The sequence below is a fragment of the Anarrhichthys ocellatus genome, unplaced genomic scaffold (genome assembly GCF_004355925.1).
Source record: "Anarrhichthys ocellatus isolate YVR2014 unplaced genomic scaffold, GSC_Weel_1.0 scaffold6, whole genome shotgun sequence".
Lineage (NCBI taxonomy): Eukaryota > Metazoa > Chordata > Actinopteri > Perciformes > Anarhichadidae > Anarrhichthys > Anarrhichthys ocellatus.
The window spans coordinates 5,025,452-5,042,313 of record NW_022280036.1 but is presented as its reverse complement, the minus strand read 5'-3'; the positions used below and the strand labels follow the sequence as shown (position 1 = coordinate 5,042,313).

At 42.3% G+C, this 16,862-nt stretch overlaps 2 protein-coding genes across 2 annotated transcripts in view; one reads left to right on the top strand and one right to left on the bottom strand.

Moving 5' to 3' along the window:
• The first annotated feature begins 451 nt into the window (after positions 1-451).
• kctd3 (potassium channel tetramerization domain containing 3) lies at positions 452-12,672 on the top strand. The gene is made up of 19 exons (XM_031846207.1): positions 452-907; positions 1,193-1,246; positions 2,087-2,132; positions 2,395-2,468; positions 2,557-2,615; positions 3,279-3,359; positions 3,560-3,718; positions 4,372-4,462; positions 4,913-5,103; positions 5,356-5,471; positions 5,724-5,811; positions 6,075-6,191; positions 6,326-6,496; positions 6,659-6,814; positions 7,112-7,208; positions 7,418-7,611; positions 7,795-7,933; positions 8,149-8,271; positions 9,050-12,672. Exons 1-19 carry the CDS (start codon positions 837-839, stop codon positions 9,624-9,626), a joined length of 2,604 nt encoding a protein of 867 aa, XP_031702067.1. The 5' UTR covers positions 452-836; the 3' UTR covers positions 9,627-12,672.
• Positions 12,673-14,333: 1,661 nt separating this feature from the next.
• The window catches only part of LOC116382910 (usherin-like), a 15,966-nt gene continuing 13,437 nt past the window's right edge, over positions 14,334-16,862 (bottom strand). The window contains exons 20-21 of the mRNA XM_031846352.1: positions 15,995-16,195; positions 14,334-15,729 (exon numbers count right to left, since the gene is read on the bottom strand). Of these exons, the coding sequence (XP_031702212.1) occupies positions 15,640-15,729; positions 15,995-16,195 (291 nt within the window). The 3' untranslated portion in view covers positions 14,334-15,639. The remainder of the gene's footprint in view (positions 15,730-15,994; positions 16,196-16,862) is intronic.

Here is a 16,862-nt window from a genome sequence, read left to right as displayed (position 1 = left end):
CTACAACAGAACTGGTTCCTACTTTCAGACATGAGTTCTGGCTGTTGAGAACACGGAGATGACCATGGTGGCAGTTTAAGCACACGTATTTGGATATTGTGAATTTAGTCATAGCCACCTCGCCGGGCAGCTATACTCGAGATTTGCCTCCAGTGTCTGAGGCAGCTCCGTCTTTTGAAATCATGCTGTGTTACAAAAAAGAGAATTAATTTGACACAGTTAAAACGTTTATCTTCCATTGTTATTACATTATTAACACAACTAGATGTTATAATTGCTTGCTAGAATAGTTTTGTTAAAAGTTAGCAATTTGTTTAATTTGATTAACTGTAAACCCATACATGTTATGTTGTACAGTCATATTACATACACATAACCTATTTAATTAAAAAACTTAAGTTAAGTGGTCCAACCTCGCTTAGGCGAAACCGGAAGTTGTCAGAGGGGAACACTCTCGCCTCGCGTGTAGACCGTTTGTACAGCTGTTTCACGTTGCTAATATTCTGCGCAAGATGTTATCCACGATTTACATGCAAGACAGTGATGCAAACAAGCTCACTGGGAAATAAAGGCATTCTTGGGTGCCTGCCTTTTCCAGAAGAAGGCCCCGGTGTCTCTTCGCCCACTATGCGGAGGCTCAACGACACCGACGCCGTCCGTATATAACGGATATTTTATGGAAGGTAGAGGGAGAGGTTGTTCGGCTGGGGAGAGTCGGGACATCGGCTCTGCTGCTGGGAAGAGGAGCTGGGAAGAGGAGCGTTAGCAAGCTAGCTCGTGACAGTAACAGTAGTAACAGTGACTTCTCCGTACGACGACCCATTGGCTCGGTCATCATGGCTACGAATGGTAACAACGTAACGCCCGGGATGGGAGAGATCATCCAGTTAAACGTCGGTGGGACAAGGTGAGCTTCGTCAACAGGACAGCCCGAATGATGATGGTCATCATTTGGGAAATTTGAGCTCTGGCTACGTAATGTTACGTGTGTGATGATATCTGCATGGCATGGCCGAGCAGCCATGGACTGTACTTTATCATTATTATACTAACTACTCCGTTTATTGATAGCTCTCTCGCTCTCCCCTACACACACACACACACACACACACACACACACACACACACACACACAGTCATTCACTGACCCTAGTGTTTGTAATAAATACGGTATTGTGTCTTTATACTTTAGGTTCAGCACCTCCAGGCAGACTCTGATGTGGATCCCAGACTCTTTCTTCTCAAGGTTGGGTTTAATGTTGTCAGCATTTGGACTCTCTTGGAAAAACAGATGATGCATTAAATTGATCGAGACTGCTTGTACAAGATTAGATATTTGAAGAATCAATTGTAAGTGTTAGCAAATTAAGTGCAGAGTGTGAGAGTATATGCAACATTTGGCAAAGATGGAACTGAATCTGTCTGCATAACCGCAAGAGGTGTTTTCATATACTATACACATTTTAAAGCAGACTTGAACCTGACTAACATGGGACTCAAATGGAGTAGTACTCGTACTATTGCTACAGCACGTAGCAGTTCCAGCAGAAACAGGTCAAAGAGTCAGTGAGTGTGCTATGCTGCTGTTGCAACCTGTTAAAAACAAAAATTTGTATTACATAATTAATGTAGAGAAGCGGTAGTCCACTATCTGGCCTCTGTCTTGCTTCATACATCTACCATTCTGGGGATTGGAAGACGGTGAGTTATTTAGGTGTGAGGGGACCCCACTGTTGGGCTGGGCAAATACCACAGTCGGGAACAAACTCAAACACTGGACAGTGAGCTCACAGTTTGACAACAGCTGACCAAGTAGTGCTAAATGCCCGTCCCTCTGTCTGCCAGTGCACCTGTCAGTCTCTCTGGCCCCAGTTGTCTGCAGTGTGTAGTCAATATGAAGTCATTCTTCATACACACTTGCAGCACATGCTGATGCAGCACTAATCTGTAGTTCAGAGTCAACAGGTAAGAGTCCCTCTGTGTGTTGACTTCAGGTAGTGGTAACACTGCTGTTAAGTGTAAATGGAGAGGTCTGTGGGTTAACTGGAGCACTGTGTGTGTGTGTGTGTGTGTGTGTGTTTTCCAGTTTGCTGAGTGGAAGGATATCCACTCTTCGGGATGAAACTGGAGCTGTGAGTATAGCCTTTGTTGTTTCTTAATGTAAAACTAGGACAGCATCCGCACGCCACATCTGAAAACACTTCCAGCAGATAGGACCTGACATTTGTTCTGTTGTATAAACATATCAAATATGTCATGAAACCATTTGAGACCATATTAGAGAAATTCTGTGGCCCACAGTCAATGTTTCATTGTTGACGTTCTTCCAGTTTCCTATTGTTAGATAATGTTCTGTTAACATGATGATTGAAAACAATTATTTTACACTTTCAGATATTTATTGACAGAGACCCCACAGCTTTTGCACCGATTTTGAATTTCCTCCGAACCAAAGAATTGGACCTGCGGTAAGGCGTCATGACACGATGTTTATTTTTGGAAGACATTGTGTTGAGTCTGACTGAATACTTCTGCTGCTTGTTATTTTCTCTGTAGGGGTGTCAACATCAGCATCCTACGACATGAAGCCGAGTTCTATGGAATCACTCCTTTAGGTGTGTTGCTTTACACAGTTTTTGGAGGAAATGGAAGCAGGCAGCCTTGTTCTTAGCACAAATAGTGATACGTACAGTATAGACATTATGGAAACCTTATAATGTACCTGCCTTATATCAATCTTCTGGGTACAGTTTGCACAGCTAAGTACAAGTGACCTGTCGTTAAAGCGTTAAAGGGAAATGTTGACAACTTGACCAATGTCAAAACCGTTTGTTCCACGTACTCTATAATATGGTTTTACTTCCTGTTTCAGGGTTTACTTCCCTTCATTGTCTGTACTTGAGTGGGAAAGTTACCTTTGAGAAAACTGATCACCTGCTTAAAATCCTAATATGCTCAGCAATACATACACAATGCAAAGTAATTACATACAATTTAGTTTACAGTGGAGTTCTTCAACTCCGAGACATAATCAGTCATGTCAGGAAGAAATAGAGTCTGAGGTTAAAATCCACAAAACTTAAGGAGGATTTATTTAACACCAATAATGACAAAACTCTAATATACTATGCAAATATAATCATCCATTACATGCTCCTAATTGTAGTCACTTAATTTTGAAATAATATCTATCATGTTACTCTGGTCATCATGGGCTCACTGAAGTGCGTGTGCGCGCGCGTGTGTGTGTGTGTGTGTGTACCTGTGCATGTGTGCAGTGCGCCGCCTGCTGCTGTGTGAGGAACTGGACCGCTCATCGTGTGGTAGCGTTCTCTTCCACGGTTACCTGCCGCCGCCAGGTAAAGACGTGACACTGAGTGGTTCAGAATATGGACTGGACATACAGTAAACCAATTAACTGTCAGCAAAATGTTTAAACTTATGTTCCAAAAACAGTTGCAGGAAGGAAACAACCTGTTTTAAAGTCACAGAATACAATAAAAACACAACATTTCTATTCCTAAATGTCTGTTACATTGTCTGTAATGTTCCTTGACAGTCATCCCCGCCCGTAAATCCATCCCTGCCCCGGCAGCCTCTTGCCCCTCCTCTGATGAGCGGCCGGGTCCAGGTGGAGCGGAGGGCTTCACCCGTGTTGGTCCCCTTTCTCACCCTTCCCTCTCTGGCTCACCTGGAATAGACGACAACCACAAACTGGGTGAGAAAACCTGGAGCAGCCGTAGGAAGTGTGTCCGATTGTAATAGACCAGTAATGGTGATAATCTGTAGATTATATATATGCCTACAGCTATTGAGCCAGTCTTCCATTTCAGCAACATTCAGCAACGTCTCTTATTTTGACAGTGACCCCGCTACACTCTCTGCCTTCTACATACGTTCTCTTCCTCTACTGCACATATCTGAGTTTGTCTGTTTTCTATAACAGTGAGAGAGTACAGTTTATGTATTGTTTATGCTCGTCCACATGTGCGTGTTTTGTCTGTGAGTGCGCATTAATGCTGGAGCTAATGTGACCCGACACATCCTTTTAGTGCGCTGACTGAGGTAGCCTCGTTTGCCGTCGGCCTACTCTCTGCTGAGGATGACATCACAGAATATAGTTAGCTACAATAAAGAGTGTGTGTGCCCTGGACTGATGCAGAAGGATTAGGGATGGCTGTTTCATACCGTGCAGTACTTTGAAGTAAACATCGCTGATTCTTGCCTAATTCTCGACCTTTGAATCACTGCCAACATTACCATTATATTCAGATAATGACAAATAATGGAGTGAAAACTAAAAGGGACATTCAGTGTGATTATCAGGCTATGAAAGTTGTGTGTTCATTTCTATGTTTTGCGTGTGTGCAGGTCCTGTGGTTGACCCCAGGAAGGTGCTGATTATAGCGGGACACCACAACTGGATTGTAGCAGCTTACGCACACTTTGTCATCTGCTACAGGTAATTCTGCTACAACGTGGTTGGTTTAAACATTTCTCATCCACTCTATAGTCCATAAGGGGGAGACAGTAAATTATTTATGATGGGAAGATGGAGTCATTATCTGTTGTGTCTCACATTTCTCACACAATGCTTTTATACCTGTACCAGTTCAGTACACACGCTGTCACCTTTGGCTCTATACACGTTCGATCAAATTAGAGAACTGTTTATCTTTATTAAAACTGACAGACAAGTTGAGAATAAAATGTAATTTGGTTTGTATTGGTTGTTATGCAAGCTTGTGGTAATGAAAGCTGACTTTTTTTTCATCCTACGCATGTCCAACTTTTTCAAAACAGGCCTATTAGTTCATAACTGTTCTTGTCATATAAAGCATAAAAGGCTTTTAATTTGGGTAAGAATAAAAGCAGATGTTGATGTTTGTCTCTGTGTGTGATCTCGCTACAGGATAAAGGAATCTTCTGGATGGCAGCAGGTGTTTTCCTCCCCTTACCTGGACTGGACCATTGAACGCATCGCGCTTAATGCCAAGGTGGTGGGTGGCCCGCACGGAGACAAGGACAAGATGGTGGCCGCCTCCTCTGAGAGCAACATCATCCTCTGGAGCATCCAAGACGGAGGCAGTGGAAATGAGATAGGTAAACACACCAATAGTGTGTCCCAATGGAATGCATACTGCATGCAACAGTATGTACTTTTTAAGGGCAGCTGCAGAACTTACTAAAAGTACAAATAAAAAGTTTGCAATTTGGAACGCAGTTACTGTATGCTTGTGTCTGCAGACCACCTTGCTAATTTGTGACCACCTTTTGACTTCCTGCCATCTCTGTGACTCAGCCTTCACAGCCCCACAATCTCACATTAACTCATTCCTCTCCCCACCACCTCAGGTGTATTCAGTCTCGGCGTACCTGTGGATGATCTATTCTTTATTGGGAACCAGCTGGTGGCTACAAGCCATACAGGGAAGGTCGGGGTGTGGAATGCTGTCACACAGCACTGGCAGGTAGGTGTGTTTGTATGGGTGAGTAGTAGAGAGAGGTGAGTGTTTGATTCTACTCCATGTTTGTGTTTTATTATTTTCCTGAGTGAAGGAACATCACAGGAAGATTATGGGGCCTCAATGAGTATTCATTCAAAATCTGACCGTTCATTGAAGTATGTGCAGCATGTCTGCTTTCAGTTGAGGGATTGTGACTGCACAGATTAACACTGCACTGATTGTGAGTTCACTTTTTTGTGTGTGTGTATGTTCAAGGTTCAAGATGTGGTTCCTATCACCAGCTGTGACACAGCCGGGTCCTTCCTACTACTGGGCTGCAACAATGGGTCCATCTACTACATAGGTACACGCATCTTCATGCAAACACAAACGTGTGTACACACGTGGGGTCCCATCTTCTGTCTGGCTCTCAATTTATTGGATGTTTGGGAAGTTAATGAAGTGACTTGTTTGATTGTCGCTCATAAAATGCTATTTAAAAAGTACCTTAGAGATTTGTTTCAGTAATTCAGCGACAGTCATTTTTATCTAAATGATTCTGAGACAATGTGGAGATTAGATACTGGATCTAGATTTCACATTAACATTTTGTCTTCTTCTTTTCAGACATGCAAAAGTTTCCACTGAGGATGAAGGATAATGATCTTCTAGTGACAGAGCTTTATCACGACCCTTCAAACGATGCGATCACTGCGCTGTCAGTCTACCTCACACCTAAAACCAGTCAGTGCACCAGTTTTTCTCCTCAAAAAATAATCAGAAAAATGTTATTCCTGCATATGCTTGTCCGTTTCTTTTCATATTGCCCCCCCCCCCCCCCCCCCCCCCCTCCCTCCCTCCTCTCTCTACTTTCTCAGGTGTGAGTGGGAACTGGATAGAGATAGCCTATGGGACTAGCAGCGGTGCAGTGAGAGTGATTGTGCAACACCCGGAGACAGTGGGATCGGGCCCACAGCTCTTTCAGACATTCACTGTCCACAGGAGCCCGGTGACAAAGATCATGCTGTCTGAGAAACATCTGGTATCAGGTGAGGAAGGTGTCACAGGTAGGAGGATTACCCCATGACCACAGTGCCTACGTGAGCAGTGTGTGACTGCTGCCTCACTAACCCTTTTCTGTCTAAAATAAAAATAAATGATGGGTGTATACTTGTGATTGATATCTTGTGTTGTTTTTCCGCGTGTGTCAGTGTGTGCCGACAACAACCACGTTCGGACGTGGACGGTGACCCGATTCAGAGGAATGATCTCCACCCAGCCAGGCTCCACCCCTCTGGCTTCCTTCAAAATACTGTCCCTGGAGGAGACGGAGAGCCATGGGAGCTACAGCTCTGGGAATGATATTGGTGAGAGTTAAGGAGAGAAGAGAAGAAGGCAATATTGATTAATGTGAGGGAAGGATAGATGCATTTATAAGGAGAAAGAGAGGCATTGTCTGATGACATTAGTAGTAACGGGTGGATCTGATCTTTGCATTGATCTTTGGCAACATGAATTAAACAGCTACCAGTCTATCAGCCTCAAAGAGACACAAAAGTGGACACATCACTTACCAGAGACAAATCGAGCGCTAATGTTGTTTTGAATCCGGATCTCAGATTGCAGGCTGGTGTGTAAAGATGCAGTGTGTTTTCTGCTCCCAGGGCCATTTGGAGAGAGAGACGATCAGCAGGTTTTCATACAGAAGGTGATCCCCATCACCAACAAACTGTTTATAAGGCTCTCATCTACTGGAAAGAGGTATCATATTCACCATCTGTCTTTCCCTTTCACCTTTGCTCTTCTGGCTTTTAGCTAACTTTGTCTTTTATTGTCAAACTGGGAGGAGGAAGGATGTTTCATCTCACTAAGTTGCTTTCTTTCCCATTGTAATTGAACTTATTTGTAAGATTTTGGTACTTCGGTTTGACCCTGCTACATGCTCATGTGTGTGTGTGTGTGTTTGTCAGGATCTGTGAAGTGCAGTCGGTGGATGTGACCACCATCTCTTGCTTTATGGTGAGGGAGTGTGAGGGTTCAAGCCGGATGGGCTCGCGACCTCGGCGCTATCTGTTCACTGGTCATGGCAACGGCAGCATCCAAATGTGGGACCTGACCACTGCGATGGACACCGCTAATAAAGGAGAGGAGAGGAAGAGAGAGGGTGAGGAGATAGGGGGAGGAAGAGGGGAGGCTGAGAGAGACAGCGAACAGTGGACGGCAGCATTGTGTGTGTGTCTAATATTCTGAATATTCTACATTGGACTACTCCATCCAGGATTAAATGTAATTATTTACTTTGAACTACTGTATGTGTGTGCTATGAAGCTGCTCTTGTGTTTGACAGATGCAGGTGGGCCTACAGAGGAGGAGCTACTGCAGCTGTTGGACCAGTGCGATCTGAGCACCTCCCGTTGTGCTACACCAAACATTAGCCCTGCCCCCTCCATGCTGCACCACACACGCCTCAGAGAGTCCTGCTCGAGGTCAGAGAGACAGTTCACACACACACCACATTAAAGACACAAATGTAAAAAATGGAAACAATTAACTACACCAACCCTTCATCTTCCTAATTCTCACTACAGATACATCTGCACGCACATTTATACACAAAATAAGTAACTGCATGTCTCAATAGCACAGACATAAATAACCTCCCTTGTACCAATATGCACTTTGTTTCTTTTCTTTCTGTCAGTCTTCAGTTACAGGCTCAGGAGCCCATTTCTGAGAGCCAGGCTACTTACGGAGCGGTGCGGCCCTACAGAGAGAGCCCCCTGCTGGCCCGTGCTCGACGAACAGAGTCCTTCCACAGCTACAGGTGAAGTCATATTTTACATGGCAAATTCATCAAAGGGGCGCTTCACCCATATTACAAAAAAAACAAAACAAAACCAGTAGTGCATTTTTTTATTTGCATCAGGAAGAATGTAAACAGCAGCAACAAAAACACTGGTGAACTCTTGGGGCAGATAACATGATTGGCATATTAACATAACTAATTGGCAACAGGGAAACACTGCCCATCACCTTTGACAGTGTTTTAGCCCCAAGCATCACAGATGCAAACATAAGAGTCCGCATCCCCTCGTCCCTACTTCTGATCCGTGATGACACGATGTAGCCGGGTCTTTGCAACAGTCTGTGACCTCCCGTTGCTGGGTCAGCCCAAGTCCTATTTTAGGCAGGCTGGTTAGTGAATCAGCCCCAGGTACAATCTGGGCCAGCCGAGCTCTTATCTGGGCTCTCTACCCCGGGTGGTCGACTCCACCCTAGGTAGCCGTTGGTCCTGCTGGTCTGGCTGGGTGCTCAGAAGATGCTGTGGGCAGCGATCGTCTCAAGGTCTGCTGCATTTAATTCAATCTCTGCCACATCTTCATGTGCCGATGTCAAATTTGGAAGAAAAAAACAGCACAACAAACAAAAATCCATTCACTTCTATTGTTTTTGGGTGGTGGCAGAAATCTCTGATGGATATCTCTGAAACACAGCATCCCTGTGTGCTATTCTGATAATGATCTGACATGCTATTTGCATGTACGCTGTCCTCGTCTGCATTTTGCTTATGTAACTGACTCCATCCATCTGTCTTTCAACAGAGACTTCCAGAACTTCAGCCTGAGTCGAGGTGTGCTGGACAGCACCGAACAGCACAGCACACAGGGCCCCAGCCACACCCTTGATGTCCGCCGTTCGCTGTGTGACTTTGGGCCCGAGGACAGTGAGAGGAGAGCCACGGCTATGGAGTTCTGGGCTTGCCGAACAGCCAGTTCAAGCTCTCACACAATAATCGGAGCCACGACGACTGTTGGTGCTTCCGGGTCAAAGACGGAAAGCGGTCCAGAGTCTCCACGACAAGCTCCCGACAGCCCGACTCCCGGGGGCGACGTTAGGCGGAAGGTGCACCCACAACCGGAGGAGGGAGAGGGATCGGGGGGAGAAGGAGCGAAGGCGGAGGGAGGTGTGAAGAAGAGGGGAGTACTAGAAGGAGGCTTTCTGGGGAGAAAGAGGGCTCCCCCAGTCCCCCACCTCTCCTCCCTCCCCTCTGGATCTGAAGGCGGTGGCAGCGACTCATCTTCCACTGCCTCCCTCTCCCCAACCAAACTGTCTTCGTCCACCTCACCACGACACAGGAAGCTGGCCCCTGAGATGTCCAATCAGGACAGCAGCCTGTGATGGTGCTCACCACCCTTTTCTTTAGAGGTTAGCGGAATCATCCTGTAGGACCATGAGGGAGATGAGTTCTGGGTATCACAGAAGAGGAGGAATGTGGTTCATGATGTAGCTGGATGAAGGAGCTTCTTGTTTTGGGACTCCACATGAGGACGGGTCTCCTTTGGTTCCTACGCTGAAGAACTTTTATTTAAACCATGCACCTTTTTTTCAGTGGAAGTCATTAGTGTCATACTTTTAACTACAGAAACTATCTGACGCGACGGAGCAGTTACACCATCCCAACGCAAACAGCATCTCAACCAGGGAAAGATTTCATTTTTGATCTTTTAAATGATTTCAAAGTTTTATGACACTTGTAAAATCTGCTGGGCACAACTGGAGCTCCTACGACTCTGTTTCTGTTGGTGTAACAGATGACGGGTGACAGTACCTGTATGTTGGGCCGGGTGTTGTCAAGGGCGTATCGTTGCTGCTGTTTGGTTGAAGCACAAGCAAGTGTTAAGCCAGCGATGTAAAGCTCGTTTCATTAACTCATCGAGGTTCAGGCGAATTAGAATGATTAGAAAAAACAAGCACAGTACTAGTAATAGAACGAGGGTTAATCTATGTAGTGATCGCTTTATCTAGCGAGACCCTTAAACAGACAATGGAGAAAAATGGAATTTACAAAAGGCACAGTTTGTACTTTTATAAAATATTTAAACTGTTTTATTGACGTACAGTCTGATGAGAAATAGTTTGTTCAGAACCTGACGTAAATCAGTCAAGCTTACTTCTACATCTGCTTTTGAACAGAAAGCTAACAGCTGACAATTTCTGTCATTGTCAAAACCATATCAAAAATAATTAAAAGTATTAATTTTACAAAGATACAAAACCAAAAAAAAAAGATGCAAATTCCTACATTTGATATTTGTGTCAATTACCTTGTTTTTTGTGAGTGACCAAACAATTAACCGACTAATCGCTTCAGCATTTCAGATTCGTCAAAAAGGATTCGGCCCCTTTCAAAAACTCACCATCATGTGAAGTATCTCCGACAACATGTGCAATCTGTATCCGAGCCGGAACCTTGGCAGCTACTTGAACCCTCACGTGTATCTACTTCGCTGCAGCCAGAGACTCGATGGTTTCTATTGTTGAAGCAATGACACAAAAAGCCGCAGCTGGCTATTTGAAACGTACCGTTACGAGTTCCAGGCCCATTGCGTTATTAACGTACACTGTAGCAGTAGCATAGTAGCCCCACTGCTCCTCAACAACGCTGAAAGAAGAACCGTCGTGTGTGTGTGTGTGTGTGTGTGTGTGCGTGCGTGCGTGTGTGTGTGTGTGTTCGGACATTCGACTCGTCACAGGCGAACAGGAAATGCACAGGTGAAACACATGCCATTAGTGACGGCTTGTTTCCATCGAGTGTCCCAGTAAGCCATGACAGTGAGCCAGCATGCACACACCCTGGACCCTGAGACCAGCCCCGCTAAATGGCATGCAGATGTTTTTAGTGTCATCAGTACACCTGTGCTTTTACTGCTGTGGACGAGCCAAAATGTCTGCCATCCAATCCAACCGCAGCATTTTGAGGAATTCTCACAAAACATTTGTAGATGTGAGTTTGAAACAATGAACGCTCTGTGGTGTTGTGTGAGAACCTTTTCCTCGATGTCTAAACAGAGAGAAATAATTCATAATTCAGCTAGAAAAAGACAAACTAAATTCAGTCTGTTTTCACAGTGGTGCCTGCGCAAGATCACACTAATTATTATTTATATATATTATTTTTTACAGTATCACAATATAAATACACTCAACTCAATACAAGGACCTGGTAAACTACATCACTTTACTCCTGTTGAACCAGGTTTTTACGTGTCTTTGTTTTGGATGACTGTTGCAGTGCCTTATTTAACTTGTTTGACGGTTATTAGTTTGTGTGTTTTCATTGAAAAGGATTTTGACCAAAGGCTTGTGAAGACTGTGGTGCCACATAACAGACCTGTCCACTCTGGCTTTGGGTAAAACTGAGTCCTGATAGATTCACACCGGACCAAATCAGATTGTACGAGTGGTCACTTGAATCCATTGGCATTACAGTTCATATTAGAGTCTGTTCTATTGTAAATTGTACATAATCTTGACATAGATGAAGAAAGTCCATCTTGGCTATGATATAGTTGTGAAGGTCTAAAAGGACAGCTGAGGGTTAAATGGCAGCAACCTTAATTATTGACTTTGTGAGCTAAACCTGCTTCTTTACTGCTTAACCTCATCACATCCCCCGTGAGAAAACAAGACATCAAGCCAGCCCTTGATCTACGGTACTCATGTAATCACTGTGGGGACAACTGTAAAAAATTGTGACTGTAAAACAAAACAAAAAAAAAGGCAAATATATGAATGTAAATTATAATTTGCCAAATCCAGCAGCTCTATTCCCTTCTTTCAAGTTGTTTTTAGCACACTGCTTATCATTTAAGCATTGTCGGATGAACTGGCCGTGTGGTCCCTGCCTGTACAAAGATGTACATTTTTATACACTTATTAACTGTCTGAAAAGTAGACATACATATTCAAAACAAAATCCTAACGTGGATGCATTGATGTGTGTTGATGTGTGTCGATACTTACACTGTTGTCATTACATATTGTTGATAATCATAAAATGCCTATATTGATATTACCGTGCTTATGGACCTAACTGCATTTGCACTTGCACTATTAAGACGAATACTAAAGTAAATGACTAGTGTTTATTTTATATAGAAATATAAAGTTTAAAGTCTATTTCAGCACATAACTGTCTGTCTGTCTTCTGAAGATCTGTCTGTCCCTCTCTGGCTACGTTTACATGATATTACAGCCAGATTCTAGCGAGCTAAAAAGAATACACATCTGTCTGTTTGAACTGTATATCATTGTTTAACAATATGTATGTGAGCAAAGCTGCATTATGTTATTTCATTTATCAGATGTAACATTGAACCCTTCAGAGCCTCAATGTTCATGCAATTTAAACTACAACTGTGTTCACTAAAACCTCTCAAAACTGGAAACGTTTCCTTTATTTTCAGATTATTACAAAGCTGGAAAGTATATTTTATGTTTTAACACATTGTATAGAACATGAACATTAACTTCACTCAGGTTTGTCCAGGCAAACGTCTTCAACAACATTAAGAGTAACTGAAAACATTAAAGTATTTGGGATCTGAGATGTTTTAATCTAAGTGTGTGGGATGAAAAGAACTTTGACAAGATGAATTTTTAAAAAACAACTCAATGCTCAATGTTAATGCTTTTATAGTTAAAGCAGTTAAACTCACCTTTAAACTCAGACTCAGTATAAAACAGACCTAAACAAAAAGGCTGCGAGTCACAGCTTTTAGATTTCAGCCCATGGTTTGTATGGATAACCTGCCACGGTGCACAATCTCTATTTTGTTTGAGCGTCACAGAGGTGTGTGTGCGTGTGTGAGTCTCCCCAGAGCTTTCATTTCACTAACCTTCCCGTTCAGACAGTCTCCTCTCTGAGACGCCGTCTGTCGTCATCGTGATTTATGAGTTTAATAAAACCCTGTGTGTGTGTGTGTGTGTGTTAGTAGCTCAGGGCCATACTGTCCCTTACAATCACTCCACAAGCTCTCTTTTCACAAGCTCTCCCTCCCTCCACGGCTGACAATAGCTGTGAATGTGGCTGTGAATGTTTTGGAAGTGCCCTTGTCAGACTGGTGTCCTTGAGCGAGGGCACGCTTGTTACTGCCAGTTTGTTAATTTCAAACTTGCCTTGATGTTCCCTTAAGGGACGCAGGAGCAAAACTAAATTACTGCTGCATAGTTTTGATGGAGATACCGGCCCGCTGTGTGTTTGTGCTGGCGGGCACGGCTGTGTGTGGTAACTAAATATCTGTGCAGCTGATGGCACAGCTGTTTTACCAACTCGGCAGAAAAGAACAGCACGTCATCGTCAGCCAGATCACCAACACCAGTCTGAGGCACAGCGGTCTGTTAAGCTTAAGATCTCAGTTGTGTCACAAAGTGTGTTCCTCTCACACATACACACACACACTCACAAAGAAATCGGTTCACTGCTCCTAAAAATTATTTCACTTTCAGAATTGCATTCCTACCACTTTAAATAGATATTTAAACTGCGGCACCATATTAACCTCATCACGGATCAAATATTCATGTTCCACGAGTGGACTTTCTGTCATCATGCATCGATATTATCAAGTTCATGGATTGAATATGGAATTGGTACGTTTGTGTTGCTTTTAAATACTCACATCTCTGCTAACAATGGAGTAAAACAATATTGAACTGCTAGAAGCTGTCTTTGGTTTTAATTCTCTCTTTTTTTTTGATATGAAGGATGCACTCATTTTTTGTGATGTAAAAAAAAGTGGGAAAAAACTGTTGCATAAAACAATATTGTAGGATATACATGATCAAAATATCCTGTCATGAAACTTTACATTGCCGTTTTACACTATAGTACATAAATACTAGATAGATGTTTAAAGATCTTTATAGGAAACAAGAAATGGACAAAAATGTCTGCAGCCAAAGAAGGAATCTGTAACGGAGTCACAGTCGTGCTTAACAGTGTTTGCCTTGAGGACCAGAGTACTGTTCACGACTTGATGTGTTGATGTTTCAAATAGTTTTCAAGTAAAGAAAAGGTAAGAAAACAAGTAGAAAATAATATTTTCTCAACCATTCTTTATAGTTCCTCAGAAAAACAGAAATATTGATCAATGAATCATCTATAAATACAACTTTTACAACAACCATAAATAATACTGCCAGTGTAAAAAAGAAAAGGTTTTTATAACAATACAGTAGGCTTCAACTTTGTACACAAAAACTCAACACTACACAGAAATGCAACATCTTGTTGTCATAAATACTGTTTCTATGATGTTTAACTTGAAAATGATCGGCCCAATCGGTGGAATCCAAATCTAACCAATGTTTCATTGCTGCTATTACACCAAAACAGAACATAGCCGAGATTTATTCTCATTCTTAAACTGATTTCATTCTTGATAATAAAAACTAGGGTCTGGATTCCACTGACAGCTGAACTATCAAACAAAGACATTTAGCTTCACAAGTTGAACAAAGCTTCATTTCATGATTTAAAGTGTACCTCAACAACTGATATGGTAAAAAATAAAATCTCAGATTGGGCTGTCAAGTTACATCACATAATAATCCAAACAATCAGACGACACATCAGTGATTCCCAGCCACATTTTAACACAATAATAAAAAAAACAGTTGGCATTTTTTTGTTGTCATGAAACTAACATCAAGGCCATCAGCTAAAGGACTACTGCTGCTGATAATGTATTTAAAGCTCACTAGGCACTAATTGACTGAAACCGTCGATATTAATGGACGTCTAGAATGCTTTGATTCCAAATAGTGAGAAGCAAACCTGCTATAGCTGATATTTCAACATTTTTTAAATAACTAAACTAAACAATTGGCAAGCAGAGACAGTGACTCATAATACAGTCAAATACGATCTGGTTCTTAATCTGAGAAGGAATTGATCACAGCTGACAGGGTCCATATCTGATTCCTGCCTCTACTCAAGTTAAGACCGTTAGTCCCTACAGGGAGTCACACATGCAGTGGGCTAAGACACCTCTTTTAATATAGTTTGACATGAATGCTGCAGTAAAACAACCACTAGTATCCTGTTTCTCTCAGGTCGCTGGAACTGAACACCATAATTAATTATTAAAACCATAACAGTGCACTTTGGACATAATCAGAACAAGTATTGGTCATCAATGCTGAACATTTCTTTTAACATATTTTCAAGACTTTCTAAATCATTTTTCAAGCATTGTAAGTTGTCTAAATAACTTTCCATACTTTCCAATCCTGTTAGGAGCCCCGTCTTTCCTCAGCTAACACCGAATACCAGGAATGTATATTTTCCAATTTTGGTTTGAAACTAGGTCTGATTTGCGACTGTGATACCTGATTAGACGTGGGGATCTTAAAGATGAGTGTCTGTGAACATGGTTTGCTCCCTTTTCCCAGATGTTAAGGCCTTGATGGCGTCCACAAACTCATCTTCCTCCACGTACTGAAAGAGAACGCATGAGATCACAATTAGTTCTTGAGTAGTCTAAAAAGCCAACAGCATTAAAGATTTGGATATGTCTTTTAGTTTCTTTTCACAGTAACAGTTGGAGTCTTGTATTTTACTCGAACGGCAGTTTCCCACAAACGATTTCTCAGAACCTAAATTCATTCTTTACCTCAGAGTAAATGCAGCTGGTATTCCTGATAGAGCTGTTACTGTAAAACAAAGTCTCACATAATTTAACATAAACATATTCCATCCTCACCAGTCCAGAGTCATGTCCCAGTGGGTTGTCCCAGCTTCCTTCCTCCATCATTAGTGACTTCCTGTCAATCAGCTGACTGACGCTGCGGTGCAGGGAATGCTGGGAGTAGGCCTGGCTGAGGTCTGTTTGGCTGGGGACCCTCAGGACAGACATGGGGCTGAACCGTGAGCTGCTACCGACGATCTTAGTGTCTGTCAGACCCTGAAAAATAGATTTTTTTTTTGTCAGATGGTGATTTAAAAGAGCATTATTACAAATTATATACTTCATATTACTGCAAACCATTTTCCCAGGCGTGCTGTAGTTTTCAATTTAAATGATTTTCATATTTTACTGAAATAAATGGAAACCAATGGCAGCAAGGAACAAACTGCAGTGCAATCTGAAGTAGTATTGTAATAGTGTAAGTTATACATAATCATATCTTTGGTATTATTGTTATACATCAACTAACTCTAGGAAGAAGTGAGGTAAATATATGTATGATTATGTTGCCTATCAACTGGAAACATTGATTTGAAATTCAAATCATTTTTCACACTTAAATATTATATTTGATTTATCGTTTGAATTCGAGTGTTTATCAGCTGTCATTGTCATACCATGAACAATCAACAGGGGGCAGTACTCAGCAAGGATTGGCCCTTTGGACCACAAAGAGAGGGACTGAGTACAAGTATAAACTGGCTTCATGGTTGCTGCTGTGAACTTTGGATATGTCAGATGATTCTATTTGTTGCACATACAAAATCAACACTGTATTTAAGGACAAACCGACAGACTGTACGACATATCTTACCTTTATGATAATTCATCTTATTACACACACACACACACACACACACACACACACACACACACACACACA

Excerpts from the sequence above, each read along its gene's own strand:
- kctd3 (XM_031846207.1), top strand. The coding sequence starts at position 837 with ATGGCTACGAATGGTAACAACGTAACGCCCGGGATGGGAGAGATCATC. Across the intron at positions 5,472-5,723 it reads CTGTCACACAGCACTGGCAG|GTTCAAGATGTGGTTCCTAT; the intron begins GTAGGTGTGTTT and ends TGTATGTTCAAG. Across the intron at positions 5,812-6,074 it reads TGGGTCCATCTACTACATAG|ACATGCAAAAGTTTCCACTG; the intron begins GTACACGCATCT and ends TCTTCTTTTCAG.